At 41.3% G+C, this 20,196-nt stretch overlaps 1 protein-coding gene across 12 annotated transcripts in view; it reads left to right on the top strand.

The window, feature by feature from the left end:
* ELAVL4 (ELAV like RNA binding protein 4) overlaps positions 1-20,196 on the top strand; it is a 139,656-nt gene that overhangs the window by 59,614 nt on the left and 59,846 nt on the right. For 2 of the 12 annotated variants that reach the window (XM_084785821.1, XM_084785827.1), the window contains exons 1-2: positions 8,771-9,025; positions 9,979-10,025. The exons of 9 other annotated variants lie outside the window; for them this stretch is intronic. In XM_084785821.1, coding sequence (XP_084641947.1) covers positions 9,996-10,025 — 30 coding nt within the window. In that variant the 5' untranslated portion in view covers positions 8,771-9,025; positions 9,979-9,995. Of the gene's footprint in view, positions 1-8,770; positions 9,026-9,978; positions 10,026-20,196 lie in introns of those variants that run through there. One more of the 12 variants, XM_084785826.1, reaches the window with a different exon arrangement.

The following is a 20,196-nucleotide window of genomic DNA, read 5'->3' as shown; positions in this document are numbered from 1 at the left end:
GAAAAGGTGATCTTTTTTAAGTGTCCCTGGATGTGTGCTGGGACTCATGCATGCTGGGTGACAGGCATCTCCCCCTTGTCTCTCTCTCTCTGGGTGCATGGCTAAGTAGTGTCATTTTTCTCCCAGAGATGGTAGGTACCAAGAGGGACTAACAGAAAGAGAACTTGAGCGAATAAGCGTAGCATTAATAAAACCTGAAATAGTCATTAGTTGTGGTTCTGTCCTGGTGACAATGGAGAAACATAAACAGGTATCTGATTTGAGGCCCCAAAATGAAAGATTAAAAAAAATGAAATGTATTTCAAGGGTGGAAAATATAATTGCCTTTACTGAAAAAAAAATCTTCTCAATTTGTTTTCTCTCCATTGAAAATCTCCACTACCAGCCCCCACCATTTATTTCTCTGTAAAAATGTGCCTTTTTGCTTTGTTTTCTGATTGGGGGAGGTATTATTTTAGTTTTCTCTTAAGGTGAAGCATAAACTTATATTTTTGTCCCATGCTTGAGCCTAACTTTCCTATCTTTAGTGCATAAACATATATCATCTATAAAGGTAGAGTAGTTTCTTATTATCAATAATAAAGTCTTATTTTATTTCCTGATAATTTTCTGGCAGGTTTTAGTTAGGAAAAATGTTTCTATAAAAACTGTCACCTTAGCTTGGTTATGAAAACAAAAAACAAAAACAAAAACAAAACAAAACAAAATGACACGTAGCTCTGCTGTTGACCTTTCTTGCTTCTTTGTCTTAAAGAATATTTATACCTACTACACACATGTGGCGATGTGTCGTGATGGAAGAGCAAGTGCAAGGCCGGATGTGCGTTTATTAAGAAGTGAAGATCGGGGTGGAAATAACACTGACTATATGGCAGTTTCAGATTATCTGTGTCATAGTAATATATTGACTAGATCAGTTGTTTGGTTTTTTGCTTTTTGTTTTTGGAGGAGTTAAATGAGCAGAGGTACGAGAATAGCAAAAAAATTTACTTTGAAATATACTCTGATTTTAATATATCATTTTTAAAACTTAAGCATTTATTGGAGTCTTAGTCCCATTCATTCCTAACCACCATTTATTCAAGTCACCCTGTTGGCTAGACTAAGATGGGTTTGCTTATGTTTCATGGTTTGCACAAAACCTTAAAACTTTTTTAAATCCCTCTACAGACCGTTCTTGTTTCTTTTTATATGAGGATTTTATTATGAAATCAAGACTATTTTGAAGTAGTACTTACCAAATTTCTTTTTAAAGAAAGAGAAAAAAATAATAGTGTGTATGTACTTTAGTTCCAAATTCAGGCTCAATAAGAATTTTGAAACATTTTAGAGTTCAGATATTTCAAATTTAGGGTTTCTATTAGGAATAGTGGGTTTGAAATTTTAAATCTAAAATCATTGCATAAATGGTACTGTGTGTGTGTGTGTGTGTGTGTGTGTGTGTGTGTGTGTGTGTGTGTATACCTTGTCTCTAAAAGGATTTGTGCATGAACTGGGGTCTTTTCTCAAGTTAGAGTTACTATGAACAATGAAAGGGTTTCCTCAGGGCAAATCCTCTGCTTTGCTTTGGTCTCTTCTCTCTGCACTTATCTCCTTTTTGTGGTTGAATTCTCTTCCTAGGCAAAAAACTATGCCATCTGTAAAGAGACATTCTGCTTCATTTAACCCTTGGTGCTTTAATACCTTATTTTAATTAAAAACAAAAAAAGAGGAAGAAGAAACAAATTATCCTGTGTGCCACAAGTAAGGAATGGCGGGCTGTCTTGATAGAGGTCATTATGTATGGAAAGAAATACTTTGGCCTTGACAAATTTCTTCATCAGTTCCAGTGGTCTGTGGCTACCAGACACTTAATTTACATGCCTGTACATTTAATACATTTTTTTTTTAATCTTAGTGAGCTAGCCAGTGAATGCTAGACGTACAAGTATATGCTGGCAAATGCTGCAATGCAGTATTTTTCCCAATGTCATTGGGAGTTTGCGGGCTAAGAAGGGATATGAACCGTCTCAAGCGTCTATCTTTCAGTTGATGGGTCTTGTGAGTCAATTCCCCTTGGAAGGAAGCAATGTCAGCCTTTCATTACGGACTATCAATTCCTTCCTGCGTTTGATGGACATGGGAGGGTGGCATCAATGTGGTTTTATGAATTCTTGCGTCTGTCTTAGTTTTTCCTTATCTGGCGTTAACCAGGTATGTGTAAGCATTTGCCTGTAAGTAAATATCCATCTCTAAATGGAAAAAAAACTGATGTAGGATACTCTTCTTACGTACTTTATTTTCTTTATTAATTCCAAGGCTTCTCTTATTAGAAAAAATTACGAATTTTCAAATATTTATCCAAAAAGATGTTGAGGCTCTGCAGACTTCCATTAGAAGCCAGACACTTTCTTTACCAACCACTTGAGGAGCTGTAAATGTGCAAATTCTGAACTATGTTTGTGAGCTAAAAAGTGCCCCGTCTATCAAGGGACACAGTTTGAATTAAAATGAGGGGCTTTGTTCTTGTAGGGACATTTTAAGGTAATATTACCACTGGTGATGGCAATAATAATAATGAGGAGGAGGAGGTAGAAAAGTCCTCTTGGCATCCTGTGCTTTAAGGTTCTTTTTTCCAAGTTTTGTGAGTTTAGGGTGTTTTAGGGTCACCCTTGGGTTTTAAAGCCTCAGTATATTTTAAAGCTAGAGGACCTTTGCGGCTCAGTGGCTTCTTAGGGTTAAAAGGAAGGAGTGTGGCCTGAGGGCAGGTGGGTAGGTGGAGGTTTCCCAAGCAGTGATTGTCTGAAATTAGCAGTGAAAAGGAAAAAGACTAAAGGGCAAGAATTGTTGGGGGGCATGAAGGTGGGGGGGAGGGAGCCATGGACCCATAGCACACAGGACATCAGCGCGTACGTCTACACCTTTCGGGTACAGAAAATAATGAGTGATAAATTTGACCCGTGGAGTGCAGGGTGCCCCCAGCATTGCTCAGAACCTCAACTTTGCAGGCTCATTACTTCCTTGCTTGCTTGTTGGCAACTTTAATGATATTCAGTTTGGGGTGCTAGCTGGGGGGGGTGGGGGGGGCGGGGGAGTGCAGAGATGAGCCATTTTGTGTGTTGTTTACATCATTAAGAATTCAAGCAGCATGTCCACAAAGGCTTTTGGGAGCATCAGTGTTAGGAACCAATCACTGTAGAAATGAAATTGTTGCAAAAAGAGAAAAATAAGGAAGCTGTCAGCCGGCTACACGCCTCCATCTCTTCATTCAACCCTGAGATTCTGCCTCCACCACTTCAGCATTGGACTAGTCGTACAGAGACCCTTGTAGCTAACTAATACCAGAGACTGACTAACCACCATGCCTCCCGGTAAAGATAGCCTCCTCGAGACAAATGCTAGGAGCAAAAAAATTCTTAAAGAATTTCATTTAAGAAATTGGTAAAAAAAAAAAAATAATAATAATAATGAAGAAGAAATACCGTTAGTGCAATTGTGTTTACATCTTTGTTTTTGATGTTGTTGTTGTTGTTTTTTAAATCATTTTTTAACTCCAGAAGTTAAATTCAAAACTAACATATGGGTTTTGTTAATGGGGAAAAAAGTAATCATAATTGCATGGCTTAGATATCCCCTGAAAATGCCTTCTCATGTACTTTTTTGTTTGAAAAATAATATTCATTGGCTTCAAATTTTTAAATATTCATTTTAAATTACATAAACAAAACAAGCACTTGTTTTCTATAGGAAAGGTGGCTACTTTTCAAGATAGAAGGTAGCAAAGAATAAATTTCAGCCAAGATAACAAATTCAGAAAACACATCTTGGAAGTCTCTTCTGCCTGCACTGTGAGGGCACGGGATCCCATTGTGTGTGTGTGTGTGTGTGTGTGTGTGTGTGTGTGTGTGTGTGTGTGTGTATCAACTTTCTTGGGCTCACACTCCTATAACAAGTAGCCCATGGATTTGTTTTGCCGTCAGGGGTACAGCAGAACTGATGACCAGTCCTTGTTCCGTGAAGATGCATCTGTCGAAGGCTAACCGTGTGCGTCTGTTTGGAATTCAGGGTTGCCTCCTCTTCCGACAATGATCAGAAATCACACCCAGACTGGAGATAAAGTTGAAGTGAGAGGGTCTAAGGCGACTGTTACCCAGTGACGTTGTGTCAAAGTGTGAGCAGAATCCCGTGGGAGCATTCAAGTTGAATGTTAGTGGTTTTTCCTTTGTACGAGTCTCTAAGCGACTCCGAAAGGCAGGAGTTAAAGATCCATGGGACACTCTTGTCTGTAAGGTCCTCTGTATCCAGATGTTCAGCCTCAGGAAGGGGCAGTTTGAACCTGTCGGAAGGGACTTGCCTTTTAACCAGACACCTGTGAAACTTGCCTGGGACCTGTTAATGTTACAGAAGTACAACTTTCTTCATTCAGACAGAAATTCCTTTGTAATTCTTCCTTGAGACAAGTCCTCAGTGTATGTTGTCCAAGCAGGTCTTTAAAATGCTGATCTCGAGGGATTCTCCCACCCACCTCAGCCATAGATGTGTCTGGAACTACAGTTGTGTGTCACTATACCTGGCCCACGGGTCTCTTTTAATACATTTTCTCTGTAACTGCATCTAGGAAGGCTGTGGCCATCTTGGCATACTTTTGTACAAACTAGGACTGTGCTAATGGAACAGAAGGCATTATCTTTTAATACGTATCTAGGTAGTGTGGACTGACCCTCTCTCTCTCTCTCTCTCTCTCTCTCTCTCTCTCTCTCTCTCTCTCTCTCTCTGTGTGTGTGTGTGTGTGTGTGTGTGTGTGTGTGTGTGTTACAAATGCCTGTGACCCCTAGTATGCCACAGCCTGTGCCAGTAAGGACTTTCTCAAGCAGTCTGTTTTCCTAAGCTATGAATTTAAACCCTTCAAAAGTTTTGCTTTCACATTTGTATGTGAAAAACAAGAGACAAATTGAGCGTTTAAATTAATTCATTCATTTATTTTGAGTGCCCCCTTTGAATGAGTATGCCACAGTGGCAAGTACAGCTCTGGTGATAAACCTAGGCTCTTCGGGCTGATTAAAGGCGGAGAGGCTGAGGTCTTTTCTAGGAGTACTCTCATGAGGAAGCTGCTCACTTAAAATGGAGTAAACTGACTACCTCCCTGCAAACTCGTGCTTTGGACCAGATTTGGCTCATCCTCTCTCACGCTTGTTTTTGTGATGTAGCCAAGCACACATCTCAAATCTGGATGTTGTACATGTCTTGAACATTAGTTGTGTCTGTTGATGCTCTGGATACAGACGGTCCTATTCCCCCAAGTCCAGATTCTCTCTGTGACACCGAAACAAACGTGATACTCTTGAACAATATTGGGAGAGTTGTCCTCATAGTAACTGCTCCCCAAAGGAAGCTTTACATAAATGTACATTTATTATTCAGGATATTAAAAGGCAATCCTTAGCTTTCACTTTTTAATTTGGACTAAAATATGTAAATTGCTTTTATTTTGGAGTTGCTCTGTTTTAGGTGGCTTTGGGGGAGGATAACTTTCTAGCTTGATTATATTTTAATTGCCTCTATAATGGAAGAGGTTCCACTCTTGAAATCAACCTGGTTATTGTGACTAGGACCCAGAGGGCCAGTGTGCACTTGAGGCTGAAAACATATATATTGGCCTGTCCAAATACAGGAAAATTAATTTCATTCCTACAGTAAGCATGCTTATGTTGGTAAAACCAGCTCGGAGGTTGTAGAACCCTAAGTGCCTCTGAAGGAGGAGGACCTTCATAGTGTGCCTGTACTGGCAAACCTCTAGAAAGACTGTTCATTCATTCGTTCATTCATTCCTTCCCCTAATTGTTTCCTGTTCCCCTTCCTTTATTTGTGGTGTGTGTGTGTGTGTGTGTGTGTGTGTGTGTGTGTGTGTGTGTGTTTGCATATGTATTGGACACATATATGTACACACATGTGTAGAGGCTGACAATTGATATCACGTATACTCCATGATCAATTTCCATTATATTTATTAAGTTTTAGGATCTTACTGAACTTGGAGCTTGCCAGTTTTGACTAGTTTAGCTAGCTGGCTTAACCTAGGAAACCCCTGTCTCTATGGCCTGAGTGCTGGGATTACAGATAGCTGTCATGCCTGCGTGGCTCTTTAATAAGTTTTTGGGATCCACTCCGGTCCTCGTGCTTGCATTCCAACTGAACCCATCACCCTAGGCATTGTTTTGTTTCCTAAGAAGCTGAAAATACAACCGTTTTCAGGGAGCTGGAAAGATGGCTCAATGATTAAGAACACCTGCTGCTTTGTAGAGGACCTGGGTTCAGTTCCCAGCAACCTTGTGGCAGGTCACCATCATCCTAACTCCAGTTCCAGAGATCCAACTCTCCTGACCTCTGAGGGCACTTGTGTGCATGGTGCAGAGACATACACGCAGGCAAAACACACCACACACATAAAAAATAAATAAACCATTTTTTAAAGTGTACAGATTTGGGTATATGTGAATTAGAGTCTTGGCTTTTCCAACTGGGTGATCCTGGAGAAGCTATTTCAACTTTCTGGGTTTAATTTTCTCATCTTTAAAATGAGAAGATAATGCCTGATTCCCTGAGCTACCGTTAGCATCAAATGGTGAACAAGAATGGCCAGACCCTTCCTTATATAGGACTTAAATAATAAATTCCTTTAGTCTGTCAGTCCTTCTGACTCTTGGCAAAAGCCCTCCTCCAGGGAAAAGAGGTCCATCCTCTCATGCCCAGTGTCCTGGGAAACCACATCACATGACACCTACACGGTAGGTTTCTCATACAGACAGACCCTCAGTCCTTCCCTGCACTTGTGTGTCTCTATTATGATTTCTGTGTCCTCCCAATCTTGAAGGACACATCCTTTGGAATTAGAATTAATTTGGGATTTACTCATCAAAAGAGAATAAAATCTGACAATGTAATTAATTTTAGCCAGTGCTGTACTGTTTTTAATTTCATGAAAGAGCCTGCTAGAATCTTCAGGAGACAACTAGAAAGAAAATAAAGACGGGGTTCAGCTTAATTAATACTTCATTTCATTTTTTTCCCCCAGAAACAAAACTTACTTTGGAGCTATTTTTTACTGTCTCCACATCTGCCTTTTTTTCTCTCTCTCTCCATCCACCTTGTGTTCTCAAAAGGCTGGATTTTGAAGTTCTGTTTCTCAAAGGAGAAGCTGAAGCGAAATGAGTCGGGATGAGTTTTCTCACTTTGCTTTCAATTTTCCTCCTCTGTTCAGTGAGGGTGGTGACGGGCGGCTTGGGCAGTACAAGTGGCACAGGAAGTGATGTGACTGGCTGAAGAGGTGTGTGAGATAGGAGAAGAGTACTGGCCCTCTGTTTATTAACCGAAGAGAGAAAGCAAGAAAGACCGAGAAGCACTGGGTGAGGGAAGCCATCACACAAGCCTTGACATGGTGCTCACTGGTTACACATCCTAAGGGTAATGAACAATGACAGGACAGATAGATATTGGGCCCAAAGCTCATATCTACACCTTTATCTCATGGCTCTGAAGAGGTGAATACATTGGAGCAGTAAATAAATCCACACATTGTCCTAAATTGGTGCCTCTTGCTTTTGCCAGTGAGGAGAGAAGAAAAATACAAGAAGTTGCTGAAGTAGTTCAAGACTTAAATTAAAAGCACAATCCCTAAAACGTTGTTTTAATGGCATAGATTTTAATTCCACTTCAGGATGGACAGGAAGTAGGTTTTTCTTTTTCAGTTTGATCTTTAAAACAAGACAAGGGCTTATAAAACACACACACACACACACACGCACACACACACGCACACACACGCACACACACACACACACACACTCACATTCAGTCTTGTAAGCTCTGTGCATTTCTTTTTAATGAGATATAATTCTGTGAAAACCAATAAAACTTTTCTCTTTCTGTATAAGTCCATTTCGAGGCCTCACCAAGAATTTCTTATAAGTTTAGCAGGTATGTATCTATATGCCTTGTGGTTGGGGGGCCGCGTAAATTTGGTAATTTTTACAATGTGGTTGTAGGAGCCTAAATACAGCTGCAAAAAGTGGAGACTGGGGCTATAATTCAGTGACAAAGTCCTTGCCTCGCTTGTGTGAAGCCATGGATTCAAACACCAGCACTTAAGAGTGTGGGGAGCTTGACTTTAGAAAAGGGTAATAAAGAAGACATTTCTCTGTATTTTAACCCAGAAAAAAAGTCACCTGTTAATAAAGGACCAGAAAGAGAAAATTGAATCGATGACTAAAGTAAGCAAATGGGAGGGATGGGGAGACAGGGAAAGAGTTGTAGGTCCATGCTAGACGGGTATTTGTGATGTTTAAAAATTGAAGGATCATTTTATATGTATATATATAATGTATATATATATGAGAAATTAATTTTGGAATTTTATCTTATTTTATTTCTAGCTTAAGACTTAGAAGAAAAAAGTTTGAACTCAGAATTGCAATTATAAAGGCTTTTGTCTGGTTTTGGGTTTGTTTAGTCGGGGGTTTTTTGTTGTTGTTTTGTTTTGAGACAGGCTAAGGTTTCTCTGTGTAGCCCAAGCTGAACCCAAGCCCACAATCCTCCTGCCCCGGGCTCCCCCAAGACTGGGATTACAGGAGTATGCACCCAGATTCTACAGGTCTCCTCTCTATGAGCTTTGGAGGCACAGGCTTGTAGGTGGCCTGATCTCAATGCTTTCCCAACTGGCAAATTGCATCAGCATTCCATGGACAGAGAAGCAACTGTGCGTTCTAGAACTTGAGCTTCTTCCAGCGCCGCGCTGCTTAGAACACACTTGAGCCCATGGACACCATCGCTCACATCCATTTGACGATGTACCAATTTTGACCTATGCTGTCAACCTGGTCTCTTTAAATGCCATTAAGGCGGATCCTAATAGGCCCTTTTTATAGAAAATAAAGCTTAGACACTGTCCGAAGTTTATAAATTCAGCAACATCAGAAGTCATCACTCCTAAGTGTCTGGGAACATGTCTGCCTTCCCCAAAAATTACATTTCTTGGGGAAAACAAAGAAAGGTAATTCTTTTTCATACTGAAATCTTAATTGTAGAATCAGCAAACCTATATTGTATATCTACTGCAGGTAAAAACCCCTAAGAATGTTTCATTACCTAATATACACCCTAATATGGTGAATAAATAATGACAGGCTGAGTGTGAACCTTGTCTGGACAGAAGAGTTACTGCACATGAGGAGGAAACATCAGTTCTTGTTGGGGGAAAGGAGACTAGGCTTCCTGAACTAAATTCCAGGAAACTCGGATAGACAGACAAATCAGAAGAGAGATGGATTCTCATAAGCAGAAGAGTATACATAAAAGCATGGAGGGAGGAACTTTCAGAACGTGCTTGAGTAAAAGGTACTTGAGTAAATTCGATAAAAAGATGTGCTTGAGAGGCAGAAGATTTGAGCATTGTGCTGTAGTTTTAACGCTGAGTTGGTAGCTTGGGTTAGTGTCTGCTATTTCCTGGTCACTTTTGCAGGACCAAGATGTCTTTACTTAGCTACCATATCTCAGAAGTCAAGACTTCCTTAAAGACACTTTCTAACTCAACGGGAGTAAGAATATTAAATTTAAAACCAGGCATGGTGGCGCACGCCTTTAATCCCAGCACTCGGGAGGCAGAGGCAGGCAGATCGCTGTGAGTTCGAGGCCAGCCTGGTCTACAAAACGAGTCCAGGACAGCCAAGGCTAACACAGAGAGACCCTGTATTGGAAAAAAACACACACACACACAAAAAAAGAGAATATTAAATTTGTTCTACATTGTAAAGAAATAAGCCACTAAAGGAGAATATGCTGCTGTAATGGTCATGTTGTGGGATAAAAGGCCAGAGCAAGGATGGCAGCAGGCGGGAAGCGAACTTACTCCTGGCTGCATAAAGAAGTAGCCACTTAAACTCCTTCAAACGGTTCACTAAGTTAACTTACTTTTCTGAGTTGGATCTTTCTTGGTTATCTTTTCAGCTTGGAGACCAAAGACCATGCCAAATGCTCTCTTATGTCAATGTCTGGTATGTAGTAGGGGCTCGATAAGTGTTTATAGAGTTGATTTAAGTTATCGAAATGTAATTTTTTGGTGTGTTTTGTCTTCATAAAGAACCTAACTATAGTTAGAAGACGTGGGAGTCTTGGGTCTGTTATGACAAGAGTCTGTTTAGCTGAAACCACCTAACATTTCTGAGTTTCAATTTCTTAGTATATAAATTAGAATGAATTCCACTTTATGCCTTAGTGATAAGATCCATTTGGGCTATAATTTGCGTACATTCAATAGACAGAAAACCTATATCGATAAATGAGTAAGCTGTTGTTCAATTCCATGACAATGCAGTGAAATGCCTACTGTGTGTGAGCAGATATCCTACAAAGATAACTAGCTCAGTTTGTCTCTGCTCTTGAGGATTTACTAGCTGTCCCTGGGCTTCTGATTTAATCATAACAGGAGATAGGGTGGGCATAGGGTGTTTCATACCACACGCTCTATTTTGGAAATACTGAGAACAAAGTACCTGAAACACAGTAGACATTCGACAAAGATTTATTGGGCTGAATTGTAGTTGGATTAATTCTGGCCTACGGATTGGGGAAAAAAAGGTATTAGAGAACCTTTGAGTCAAAGAATCACTACGAATTTCGTTACTGTGCCTCACTTCGTAGATGCCCTTACCTGCAATGTGGCCATACTCATCTGTCCTAAAGCCAGCATCTCAGAGTTCCTAAAACGGACAGTAGAAGACAGCCAATAAGAGCTTAAGAAATTGTAAGCTTCAAGTTCTATCCAGCCAGAGAGGACTTTTTCCTCATAGTGTGAAAATAAAAAATCCTTTAGTGGAGGTATTTAGAAAACATCAAGCCTGGGGTGGATTTTCTTAGGATTTAAAATAATAATAGTAATAATCATGGCTGTGTTGCTTGTTTTACTGTGTCACTCACTAGCCTTATATCCACGGGCCATATTACTCTTCAGGCATCAGTTTACATATCTACAAGTTGATTTGAATCTCTCGGCCTGTGGAGGTTAAATAAATCCACTTGATGAGGACTTGTGGAGACTTACTATTTTGTAGTCTCTGAAGAATTAGTAGTAAAAGGCATATAGTCCTCTGCCTGCAAGGAGCTGTGTGTCTGTTATGGCACTGAAAGGTGCGATTCAGAATCACCGCAAAGGCCACTGTTGAAAGAAGGCAGCACCCTGTGGTTTTCCTTGGGGTACGTGTATTACCTTCATGTACATGTACATGCCTCATTTGCAATTATTTGCATTTCAAGCTTATTGAGGCAACAACGTTGCAATCTTCATCTCTTTTGTCCCCTTTGCCTTTGGGTCTTAGCCTTGTCTGCTGGCACATTGCTCCTTATACCATAGTTACGGAATGAATCCAGCCCAATTCAGCAAATATTTACCAGGTTGTTCAGGGTACTGTGCAGGGGAAGGGAAAGTAGCATTTGCTGAGCATAATTTACTTTAAAATGGCTTTAGAGCACAAAAGGGGACCAGCATCATGAGGTAGTGATATGCCATTGCTGAAAATGCCTCTGATCTATTCAGGACAAAAATAGAGCGCCAAAGAAGATTAGTCTGTAAGCCTCAAACAAACAAAAAAAAATGGATTCTTTCTCTTTATGAGCGCTGTTTTGTTTATAAATCAAAGAGAAACCACTTATTTGCTGTAGGCACTCAATTGGGACAGTCTCTGAAAAAGTCACTTCCTGTTTTGTGGCTCAGGAGGAACAAGTCCTGCCTTCTCAAGACCCAGAATTTCTGACCTGGCAGTACTCTCCTGTTCAGTTTCCCATCATGCACCTCTTTCTGCCTTCTGCTTATTCTCCACTGTGAAAATGCTCCTTGCTGTTCCTTAGCTATGTAGACAGACAGCTCTTGAGGTCTCCAGCACCCTCCTACTCTCTCACCTAGTTTCACAAAGTCTCCATCTCACCTGATAAGGCCTCCATCACTCACTGTGCGCAGGAAGTGCCTCCATTGCTTCTGTCGGTGACCTTCCCGTCCTCGGTCTTCCACACCACGTAGTCAGTTATTGACTTGCCTATTTGGACTCAAAGCCCCTTATCCCGAAGTTCGGTTCTGATGCTGCTATTGCTCACCAACCTCAGCCCTGTAACTTTTGAGAGTGCCTATTTATGTCAAACCTTTCCCTGATCGCCGTGACTCACCAATAATGCCTCAGTAATTCCGTTTTCTCCTAGACAACTTCGTGTCACCTGTTCTCTGCACAGCTAGCAGTGATAAATCACAATAATGGCGACCCTTTTGTAGAGTGTGGATCGGGATTTGAAAAAAAAAAAAGAACTCTACTTAGGTTAGCTCATTCCCTCTCTTAACAACTTTGGGAAGAGGACACTCTCTTCCCACTTAGAAGAAAGAGCCCCAAGTATAAATAAGGTCACAAGGCTAGGCCACGTCAGGCTGAGAATTTGAAGCCTCATCTGTGTCTGTTTAATTCCAAAAGCCACATGCTCTTTCCCATTTTGATTTACTCATCCTTTCAAAGGTAGGAAGTAATACGGGGATTTAGCCACGTGGTTATTAATAGGGACTTTCGATGTAGAACGCATGGGTTCAAACCCTGACTTTATCAGTTGCGGCCTTAGACAAGTTGCTTCCACACCCGTGACTGGATCATTTATCTGTAAACTAGAGGATTTGGTGCACCGGTTTGGTGTGTGTTGAGGACCTGAGACAGTGCAAAATGATAACGGTCATTGTCATTATTATCATATAGGTCCACTTGTGTCCTGATCTTCAGATGTTTGCTTAGAGCCTGCTATGTGCTTCATACTGTTCTTGGTACTAGAGGTAACAGCAGTGACTAAGCTGAGGGAAAGACAAGCACAGAATTAAAAAAAATAGGTCTATATTAGTATGTGTTATTACATATCATGTGCTATTTTATAATTTCACATAATGAAATGTTATTTTTAGGATATGAGAGAATGATGTACAGAATATGTTATGGGCGCACAGTGAGGCTACCATACGCACAGTAAGGCTACCGTAGTTCAGCCGATGCCGTGATCCTTCCTGGCAAGCTGGAGTTATCAATGCCCTCTTCTGAAAGATGGAGCTTCATACGTCCAGTTTCTGGCCAGGGCGGGACGTAGCTATATTAGAGACAAAGTGTCATTTCTAGAATGTAAAAGGAAACCAAAGAACTTACCTAAGATGTCTGGATCTCAAGGAAACATGTCATAGAGAATTCATAAACAGGCCAGGAGTCCTAGCCAATGAGGAATAGGCCCCTTTTATTGTCTTGTATTTGACAGTAGAGTGAGAGAGATGTCCCAAGAAAGTCACAGGGCTTTTGCTAGTCATCCAGCTGAGGACAGTCTCGCCAGGGAAGCCTATGGCATCGCCACATGGTTCTTGCAATCGGCTGAGCCTAGATGGTGTTGCAACCCCTGACATTAGGCGTCATCGCTGTAAGAGCATCCCACCGAAGATAAGCATCACCTTTGGAGTCCTAAAAATAAGGCTCTTATCCCTTACCGACTTTGGTGCGCTGTCCTCTTGTCAAAGGCACTAGCTTGTCTGTAAAATGAGACATAATATGCCAGAGGTTTGTTTAGATGACTAAGTTAGTGTTTGTATAATCCCTGATTCCGAGTCTGGTGGGCAGTAAGCAGTTAACAAAGGAGGATTTTCAAAACTAGTTCAGTCTCCCTTGGGTGTGCATTTTAGATACTGGTCATGTACTTCAGGACTCACGGGGAGAGATTTAAACTGAAATATGAAAGCTACATCCCAGTCAGAGTAGATGATCTCAAAACCAGGGCTGTATATCATCTCAGAAAGGATCGTGGATGCCAAAGGAAAATAAGATTGGATTTGCTTTCAAATTGGCGTCATAGAGTCTGAAATCACCAGTCTCTACGACAAAGCCATGTTGTCTCCATCTTCTTGGGGTCACAAGCCCTTAGAAGCCCAAGGCTGTGTGAAGAAAAGTATATGATAAAAGGACTTCGGACTCTGAAATGTTGTGAGGGTTTCCAGTTCAGCTCTTTCTTGTAGTAAATTAACCGTTTCCTTTTGAATGGGGTGAGGGGGTGTGAGGAGAAGGTACGCTCTGATTTATTTTCATAGGTCAAAAGTACTCATGAAGAGCTCCTTATTACTAGAATTACAGAAAAAAAATCTGTTCAATGCTCCAGTGTGAAGAAGTAGAGAGCTTCCATTGTAAAATATAGACCTAAGCCTTGCTGACTTTTAAATCCCTTTCCCATTGTGTATGTTATTCCATAAAATTGCGTTAAGGTTTTTTTTTGAGAGGGAGGAAGGTACAGTTTATTCTCATCCCACAGCTCTGTCGTTTTCATTTAGCGATCCGCAGACTTAAAATTACTTTAAGAAAAAAAATGCTCTCCATCAAAAAACAAATGTAAGAAAAGAATAATTACCTGAGCATTTGCCAGCATACTTTTCATGCAGAGCTCTAGGTGAAGTCCTAAATATTTTCTCCCTCTTGTGGCTACAGCCATGTTAGTACCATGCTTCTCTTGGAATTTATTTTACCATGTTGGCCACTGGTTCACATTTATTTTGATCATGATACCTGTGTTCATCCAAAGTAAACAGAACAGGAAGTATGAAGAAAATCCTCGAGAAAAGGACTTCAAAATATAGAACTACATGTTCTTTAGCATGCCAGGAGGCTGGTACTGAGAGGAAAGGAGGTCTTCTATATCCGTCTGGGCCTTCCTCCTGAGCAGGCTTCTGATTGTTCATTCCACGGGTGATGGCTGGATTCTGTGGATACGCAGAGGACAAGACTGTTTAAAATTCACACCCTACTTACAAGGAGCACCAATCAATCAGGAACCAGGCAGGTTAAAAAAAAAAAAAAAGTAAGGTGACTCCTTGAATATTTTGGACCTATGGAGAGTGGTGACCACAAGAGGACAGGAGGTCCCTGAGGCTGTGTGGGCCAGAGCAGGCTCCAGGGAGTTTGGGGGAATGACATAGTCAGTTAGATAAAGGTGGGATTGGAATTTTTGGTAGGCACTTGTGTAGAGGCATGAAAGGAACATACTGCAGAAGGTATTCAGATTACATCACTTGCTTCATGGCATTTTGAAACTCTATTTGCAGAGTTGTCTTTTAACCTCTAGACTGAACTTTAGGGGACAGCCAGGTAGCAAATGGTGTGAAACTCAGTTATTCAACAATAATAATTCACTTCATCTTTGCCATATTCATATGAACTATGTCAGCATCATCTTATTAATATGCTCCTTGTTGCACCTGCAACAACTGAAGTAGAGCAGCTAATTGACTTGTCCAAGTACATATAGCAGACAAGAGTTTGAACCTGAATAGTCAAACTCTAATGCTCATAATGCTATGCAATAAATAATTCATAAATATGTGAATAGGATTTAACTGAAAAAATGGAGAATGATCATACAATTATTTATTTATTCATTTACTTAAAAAAAAAATAACATCTAGGCCCGTTCAGATCTAATGGTTGTGCAGAGCCCCCACTGGCTTTTTCTTTGACTTACATGACGTGTAGAAATTTTCAAAGCAGGTATGTTGAAGCATGAACGAAATCCCAGCCTTTGGAGAGACTAAGACAGGAGAATGAAGGTTCTAGGTCCACCTAGGATATCAATACCTTGACTAAAAACAGCAAAAACAATACCTCTTCTGATTGGAAATGTTCCGTGGGCCCTTAACTTCCAGGAGGTACTAAATTCTTCAGCCAGATTCCCACCCATAATGAAAATGGATTCCCTGAACTGTGCTCTTGAGACTGAGCCAGAGGAGGCCACAGGTGAAAGGAGTGCAGGGCGAGAGTTAAATGGCCTAACCCACACAGCCTTTTGGGCTCCTTTGAAAGTTGTTGATCAGCACAATAATGATAAGGCAGAATATTTTAAAAGATGAAGTGCTCCTGTCTTTACATTGATCCTAAAGAGGACAGATAAGAGAGAGGCTTACAGCAGAGCAGAGTGGTGGAAAAGAGCAAGGACAGCAGCTTTGGCTGCAGGAAGCAGGTGAGGCCCTAACAAGTCGTTGATCCATGGATGCTGCCAACAGAGCCCAGAATCTGCACTGGATCTTCATTAGTCTCTGAGGTTGCAAATACGTCAAGCTCATCAGGCACGACCAAGGAGCTCACAGTCCGGTAGTAAAGGAAGACAGGAATGTGGTAAATGTGCAGGACAGAGTGTGCATGAGGAATGACGGCTCAAGCTGGGAAGAGAGCGTGGGGGATGGCATTCAAGCACGATGGCAGAGACAGTTGGTCCTCTCAGGCCAAGAGGGCTGCTTGATCAGTGCAGCATGGAGGAAACAAAGTGTACCACAGTTTCTCATAGCCAGCTACCAAAGGCTGCAGAATGCTGTCACCTGGAATGTGCTTTCCAAGACGTATGGGACATGTAGTGGAGGAAGGAGGAAGATGGAGTCCGTGATAGGCCATCAAACTCAACGCTCTGCACCGCCTGAAAGGGCTTTGCTTTCCACATGCCCTCGGCGCTAAAGATCTGCACGCCGACTCAATGGAGTCATGATCGTGAATGTAATTTCATGGATTCCTCTGTAAGCAAAGGCAAATGTCTTCCAGGGTTTAAACAGAGCCCTTCGCGATGTTCTCTGCTATCCCCACCAGACTTTCCTAGCTGCACCCAAGATCTGTTTTCCGTGCTCTGTGGGTGTGGCTGCTCCTCGGGGCTCACCAGGGAAAGAGCAGTGCATGTGGAGAGTAGGACACGAACGACACCTGCTCGTTCACCCTGAGCAGAAACTGCAAAGCACGCCGTGGCAGTGCTCCAAAACTTCCCATGAATATGGGAGCCTGTCCTTAGGGAAACCAGAAACAGTAATGACTGGGTTTATTTGTATTTAAAATACCTAAGTTTATTCACTGTAGAGGCTTTTTTGAAAGGGGGGGGGGGGAAAGCCAGAAGTTATGTTGGTAAATATCAAAAAAGTACTTTCATTATTCATTTTGTGAAATTCTTTTAACCTCCCACCTTTGCTGTGTATCTCCCTGCCTGGCATTATCGTGAGAACTTAGTGAATGTTTGTAAAGCAGTGTGAAGATGAAGGAACTAGTTACCAGCTTAGGGGATAGGCAGTAAGACAGAAAATGTTCCTTTCTGTTGCGGGTATCAAATACCATAGACAAATCTTACCAGCACTCAGATTAGTGACCTTTGTCACCTGCAGCATACTTTGTGGGGGCACACTTTAGTATGATATGATTTGGACGAGGGGAATGAGTAAGTTTTGAGGGCTTGCTGTGTGCCAAGTTCTGGACCAGGTGCCTTCAATTTGCTTGCTTTTTATTTTTCGAGACAGGGTTTTTCTGTGTAGCCTTGACTGTCCTGGATTCACTTTGTAGACCAGGCTGGCCTTGAACTCACAGAGATCTGCCTGCCTCTGCCTCCCACGCGCTGGGATTAAAGGTGTGCGCCACTATGCCGGCCAAATTGTTATTTTTTAATCTTTATGGGGCACGTAGACTTGTTTGCATCTTTCGGATGAGTGAAATTGTCACACTTCAAAGAGTGTGGGGGGGCTTATGCAAGGTCAAGGCTGGCCTCTGTTTTCAAACTCAGCTCAGATCAACTCCAACGCCTGCATTTGTTTTCCAGTGTACAATGAAGCCTTCTCATCCTATCCTTCCTGTAAGATCTATTTATTTGGCAGGATTTCCCAACTAATAGACTAGACAGAAGATACATGGACTGGGTTGTCTTAATCATATTAGAGTAACTGGCTTTTCTAACACTACTGAGTTGTATTTCATGCTGTCGGGAACTTCCTCGGAGGTACAGGAAAGAGAGCAGAATGTTTCAGAGCAGCAACAGTGGAGTGGACACTGCCGTGAGCCGCAGTGACGGTGGACATTAAGCAGGGTTTCACTTTTCCATCATGTGTAGTGTGACCACACTTCTATAATCTGTAAATGTGGGGAATGTCAATAGCCACTTTGCAACTTTGTGTAAAACTGGAGTGAAGCCAGGTGCATGAAGGCACCAGGTACCAGTTCAGCACCAATTACAAGCTCACTACCACTGTCCTCGGAAGGAGTCCATGGTGATAGCTTGACTAAACATTGTCCTGGATAACCCAAAAGAATTTTTGCATCAGCACCACAACAGGATCTCCATTTATTAGAATTATCTGTGTTCTGGGCAAGGACGTTCTCCGTTACTACATCTCTGACTTTGTATACTAATTACTCATTTACTTATTTATTTACTTCCTTGTAAGCAGGGACTCTTTTTCTCCCCCTTCATATTCCTGACATTTAATAGAATTGTTTCTGAGCCTATCGGACAAGCTTGTACATGTGACAGCAATGAGCTTGGCTTCTGGTCCTTGGACTGTGGTTGTTTGTTCTGCTTCTAAGATCTAACTTCAGCTGTGGGGAAGGCGTATTTAAACATAGTGCTGTAATGCAAGCGTTCGGTTGTCGTTTATAACTTGCTTTCAAATGCGCCTCTAAAATTTGACAGGAGAGTGAGTCCACATGTTTTGTTAGCCTTTGCCTTGTTGTTGCTGTTTATTTGGTTTGTTTTGCTTTGTGAGTTGTTTGTTTGCTTTATTCTGAGATCAAAAGAATGTGTCCAGAGTTGGAAAAGTTTATCAAGCAAATGTACTTTGTAGCTGTGATTTCAAAGGACGAGGTACTGTAGTCAAAGAGCACAATTTTTTTTCAGGACCTTATTTCACGCATGTGTATCATGTCAACCTTTTTCTGGAGGAATAGCAAATTTAGTCCTTAAAAGATCTCATGAATGATAATGCTTTGAGATTTTAATGTATTCTTTAAAATCTTACTATTTTGAATTTTTAAAATTCCAATTAATTCTGTTTCAAAAACATATTTTGAAAACAAAGTTTGTGAGGAGAAAATATTGTTTATTCCCCATTATCTAAAATGTATTTTATGAGGCAAATCATAAAATACTTTGTACCTATTTTAACATAGAACAACCAGGAAATTAGGCAAAAGGGATAAAAATTCTGGATTTAAATTTGAAGTAAGGTTCATGATTTATTTGAGCTTTGAGACAAGTTCTCACAATGTAGCCTGAAGCTCATAACAATTCTCCTGCCTCACTCCTGGGTGCTGGTATTACGGGTGTGCACAAAAGGTCTCAATGAGGCCCTATGTGCTTTATACTCAAGGGACTGCAGAGTTAGTTCTTGTTTTCCTAATAACATATTTTCAATATCCCAAAAGTGACTCTGTTTAGTATCTTCAAACCAAGAAACCACTGAGGACTGGGAATATTAGTGGCTTGTTGTCAGATGAAAGAACGTACCTCAACGCAGACAGAAATATTTTGATGCCTGTGACTTTTTCCCCTCCCCACTTTGCTTCTTGCCTGTGGGTTTTTAAATAAATAATGTATTGAGAGGATCTCTGCATGGAGGAGTGGGGCTCTGAAAGCGTGGTGCCGACTGCTGCTCCACAGTGTCATACACTCACAAGATGTCCTTGAAGATGGAGCGCAGAACGGAGATCAGGGAAATTTTGGCAGCTGCAGTTGGGAAAATAAATGGCTGTTGTATGATTGGGCAGATCCTGAAAGCAGGCTCCTGCTCAAACCGTGTAATTAACAAGAGTGGGAGCTTTTGTCCAAGTGCAGAACGTTCATAATATCAGAGTTTCTCAGCCGGAGCTTCCAGACGGCTCAGTGCATCCCACTCCGTGATCCAGGGAGTGGCTTTTCCCATCCATCAGCTTCCCTCCTTGCTGTCCTCGGGAAGGTTGCTGCCAGGTGCTGAGACAGCTACCTGGCTAACGCATGCTGACTTAGGTAAAGAGGAGACTGAACCAGAGACCTTAGCATGAAGTGCAACAGCCTGTGGTGTAGGAGCAAGGTGTTGACCAATGAGAGCTCTTGCCTGATGGCTCTGGGGAGGAAGAAGAGCAGCTTTTAGTTCTGTGGCTCCAAGCTAGTTTAAAGGACTTGCGTTGTTGTTGTTGTTGTTGTTGTTGTTGTTGTTGTTAAAAAAACAAAAACAAAAAACCCACAACTTCCTTTCAGATACAAAAGAGCTATATTCTTATAAAAACAAGGCAAACATGGGAAAATTAAGATGCACCTATACCCTGTAATTCTATTTTACTGTTAATGTTTTATTTCTCTCTCTCTCTCTCTCTCATAGTCTATGCATGTTTATATAATTGAGATAGTATT

Source organism: Acomys minous (genome assembly GCF_964271855.1).
Source record: "Acomys minous genome assembly, chromosome: 6".
Classification (NCBI taxonomy): Eukaryota; Metazoa; Chordata; class Mammalia; order Rodentia; family Muridae; genus Acomys; species Acomys minous.
Note: the sequence above shows the minus strand (reverse complement) of the source record. Positions and strands in the feature narration are given on the sequence as shown.